This window comes from Arachis ipaensis, chromosome B09 (genome assembly GCF_000816755.2).
Source record: "Arachis ipaensis cultivar K30076 chromosome B09, Araip1.1, whole genome shotgun sequence".
Lineage (NCBI taxonomy): Eukaryota > Viridiplantae > Streptophyta > Magnoliopsida > Fabales > Fabaceae > Arachis > Arachis ipaensis.
Genome location: NC_029793.2, coordinates 11,887,095 through 11,891,120, shown reverse-complemented (window position 1 = coordinate 11,891,120; position 4,026 = coordinate 11,887,095). Strand labels below are relative to the sequence as shown.

The 4,026-nt window shown below is 34.5% G+C and overlaps 1 protein-coding gene across 1 annotated transcript; it reads right to left on the bottom strand.

Annotated features, from left to right (window-relative positions):
- On the bottom strand, window positions 546-3,786 carry LOC107619348 (NADH dehydrogenase [ubiquinone] 1 alpha subcomplex assembly factor 3). Its single transcript, XM_016321606.2, has 5 exons — window positions 3,544-3,786; window positions 3,321-3,437; window positions 1,652-1,686; window positions 1,074-1,174; window positions 546-989 (listed from the first exon to the last, which is right to left on the bottom strand). Exons 1-5 carry the CDS (start codon window positions 3,717-3,719, stop codon window positions 903-905), a joined length of 516 nt encoding a protein of 171 aa, XP_016177092.1. The 5' UTR covers window positions 3,720-3,786; the 3' UTR covers window positions 546-902.

Here is a 4,026-nt window from a genome sequence, read left to right as displayed (position 1 = left end):
TTTTTATTAAATTTTTTTGGTAACAAAATTAAAACAACCAAACAGAAAAGAAAAACAATCCAGATCTGCGCTGCGGCCACCATCGTAGTGGTCCCATCGTCAACTACTAGGCGACCTTTTCATTTGTCCAGATCTGCACCGTCTAAACCCGTGCGGCGCCTTCCCTGCCTTGCTCTCATGTAACTATATATAAAGCATTCATTAAATACCTCCATGTGAAAGTAACACAACCACTTCGAATGACAGACTATTTCCTGGCACTAACTCATCCAACAATAGCGGCACAACCGTGGAAGAGTGCCGGGGCATGATTCAAGAGAGCCTCAAAGGTTAAAGACCTCAGTTTCTTTTCATTTAGCATCCTAAATCTTATTTTCAGATTGGAAGAAGCAAAAATGGAGATGAGAAGCATAACGTTCAGCTATCAGGACTCTATCATCTAATGAGTAAATTGTAAAACTAAAACTAAAGGTGTAAATTTATAATTATAATATGACCCTTCTTTTTTAATATGATTACCAAATAAACCCCAATAAAAAATAAAATTTTCATTTATAGATGTCTAGGCGCACCAATAAGCCAAACAAGTTTTTGGCGTTTCGGTGCCCAAAAGAGGCCGGCGTATCGAATCCGTTCCCGTAGTTTCCCTTTCAACCCAGACAAACTGATATGACATTCAAGATCAAACAGCAACTACCTGTAGATCAAAGTTGTTTGTTTATAAGTGCAAAAGCCTATACATTTTAATTATTATTACAAAGGACTCGCTCTTAATTCACAAGTGCTATGTCAAAACTTTCTACATGGGAAATTATTAAAAATTGAAGCATTTCTGAAGAACCACCTAGGCTACGATCTTTAAATGGTGATAATGTGGAAAATTCAAGCAACAAGTCGAAAGTTCATGAAGAAACTCCATATGGAAGAAGCGCTGCAGCCACAATACGACCTTCCTCATTCAGTATATTGTAGGTTGAAGCAGCATTCCTCTAGCAGATGACAAATAAATGAGGTATACAATCAAGTTTACAACCTATGTATCGAAGTAAACATTCAAATTTACTCATACATACCGAGTCAACAGCTTCCAACTTCATGCCAGTAGAGCGAACAAACTGACGAAGTTCAGGATGCACTGGTTGAATGTATCTTCCACAGCCAATAATCAAAATCTCTGCATATATTGCGTCTAAGCATCAGTTTATGTAAATCTAAAGCAATTTGATAGGTGACCACAGCTCATGTATGGGATCGAAAAAAAGGCAGTATGTTGTAATTAAGTCAAAGTGGTTAGCTAAATGGCACAATAAAAGTGAAAAAAAATACAAATAATAAATAGAAGAGTAGGACAGAGGTAGTTAAATCATAAATTTATGCTAAAATGGAGTGACAAATAATTTGATTAGTATGCATTTCTCCCTATACCTTCTTGGGAACCTCTTTACTTTATACAGTTATGATAATGATAATGTACTGAATCCATGGTTTACTTTAATTCACTTGGAAATTGGATGACATTTGAAAACGGGTGGTCCCTATAGATGCACTCGCACTTTCCAATTGGCATTGTGAACTTAAAGGTGATATGGTAAGGAAATGGAAAAGCAGGGTGACAAGCAACAAAATGGATAACAAAACGAAAATATCTAACCTGGAATAGGCCGAATAATTTGGAAGAGCGATAAGCTGCAACAAAAAAGAAAATAACAAATAAGACATCGAGTATATTTCATTAATACAAGCTGATATGGAACTATAACATTGTAATTCATAGCTTCTTTTTTATTTTGCTGCCATTTATCAGAGGACATCATCAGTTTCACTAGTTTGATACTCATGGGTACTTCTTGGTTAAATAATTCAACTAGAATATGCTACCAAAGTAAAATTAGTCTTTATAAACAAAAAATTTACAAATAAATTATTTGAATTGCTTTTAAAAGAATCAAACTATTACTTTATCCTTTCAAATTGCATTGCATGAACATTGCAAAAGTTACATTTATTTTATGATTTAATTACTTTATTCTTTATGAATGTACATTTTTATGTAAAGTATCTTTATGTATCTATACCCAATGCAAAATTTTGCACTCCCTACCCATATTTGTACTTAGCATTGGTACCATGCCATATGTGGAAAAGAAAGAAATTTTATTAGACTGAAAAGCAAGACATCAGCGCAGTTATATCCTCCAGAAAAGATCCAATAGGAGAAAACACAGATATGCGATGCAGACATAATGCAAGCAATCCATGCATCATGCTACCATCATTTTACTGCAATGTTATCAGAAAACACAACAATTCCACAAGTTCTACACGCCTACTAATTTTTCACTTGGTATTGGCATGGTTATTTACGAATCTGAAAGCTGCTTATTCATTAATCTATGTCACCATATTGGTTATTCTTAAGCTGATTGCTGATGTTGCTGGTTTCTTTCTCTACAGAACTATTGTACAAATTTTCACTCAATTTGGAATGTTGTTCTTTTGTGAAGCTTGCATTATTTTCCTAAGAGGGGGTATCACAGCTGGCGAGTTCAAAGGCCTTTAGTAGCTAAGTTTCTAGTACACAAGCATTGTTTTCCCTAAGTAAGAAAGTGCAAGTTGGCTCAGTTCTCAGATACATTGATTATGGGCTTAAATTACTTAACTTTTCTTTATCTTCTTCTGAGTGTGCATAGTAAGAGGGTTTTTTAATTTTAAAATATTTATTTATTTAATAAAATATAAACTGAAATGGTGTCTTGAAGACTCAAGAGTAAGTTTTCATAGAGACAAACTGTTACACAATGAGGTAATCCTCATTAGGTTGGATAAGTCAATTTGATCCTGACTTTTTAAAATGATCAACTAAGTCTTCCATGACTCTTATTAGTCCTAGCCAAACTTTTGTCTCATATCTGTTAGTGTAATACTGAAGTGGACACCAATTTAAGTTACATGAACCAATCTCGGTCATCACATTGACCTAACTGTCTACGTTATCTGGCCGTCACAGTTCACATAAGCACTACACTAACAATTGCGAGACAGAAGTATTTCCAGGTACTAGCAGGAGTCACATTTCTAAACTGTGGAACTTACTTAGTCATTTTGAAAAGTTAACGACCATAGACTCATCCATTCAATCTCAAAAACCAAAATAGACACTACCTCAATAACCTCATTACACAAGTTACCAGTTCATTCTATCATAAACCTTTGAGAATTACATAGCCTAAAAGGAGGGCAATGCAAGAGAATGGTTATGAAAAAAAAAAAAACCAAAGCAGAAGCAAAGGGAACATTAACATATAGAATAGAAACAAAACCTATTAGCATTGATATCTGAGAACTTGTTTGCTTTCCAAGATAAGAGCAAATTTCCAACACAAAGCAAGCTCCCTTCATATTCAACACCATTCACAGTAAACCCTGTATCAGTATACCTACAAAATCGAGCCCAAAAAAGGAATAATTATTCAAATTTGCAATTGTATAAATCCAATTTAATTGGAATGATGAGTATAACTGTAACTGTAACTGAAACCCTACCCTTGGAATCGGAGGGTGTCATCGGGAACTTGGTCAATGAGGTTGATTTGATCGTAGAGAGAAAAAGCGCGTCGAAGAGAAGGCAGAGAATGGTTTTGAGGCTTCAATGGCTCCTTTCGGAGACTTCGAATGATGTTCGGGAGAGTCGTCACTGCTCTCTGCCTAACCCCCGCCATTTTTATTGGGATCAATTTTCTTTCCTTCTCACTTCTTCTCTCGGACTCGAGCAATACAAGGAAGGATCATTGGAATTAAATTGACACTCGTGCCCTTCAACTTTTATGATATACCAACTCACCCCAATATTTTAAACATTTGCAAACTGCCCCATGATTTAGTCATGAAAAAGAGCATTCTTTCTTTTCTTTTTTTTGAAAAAGAAAAAAATTTGCTCTTGAAAAAGTTATTTTTTAAGTAAATAAAATAAATATTTGTAAATCTGAAAATTATTTTATTTATTTATTTAAAAATTCCTAAAAGATT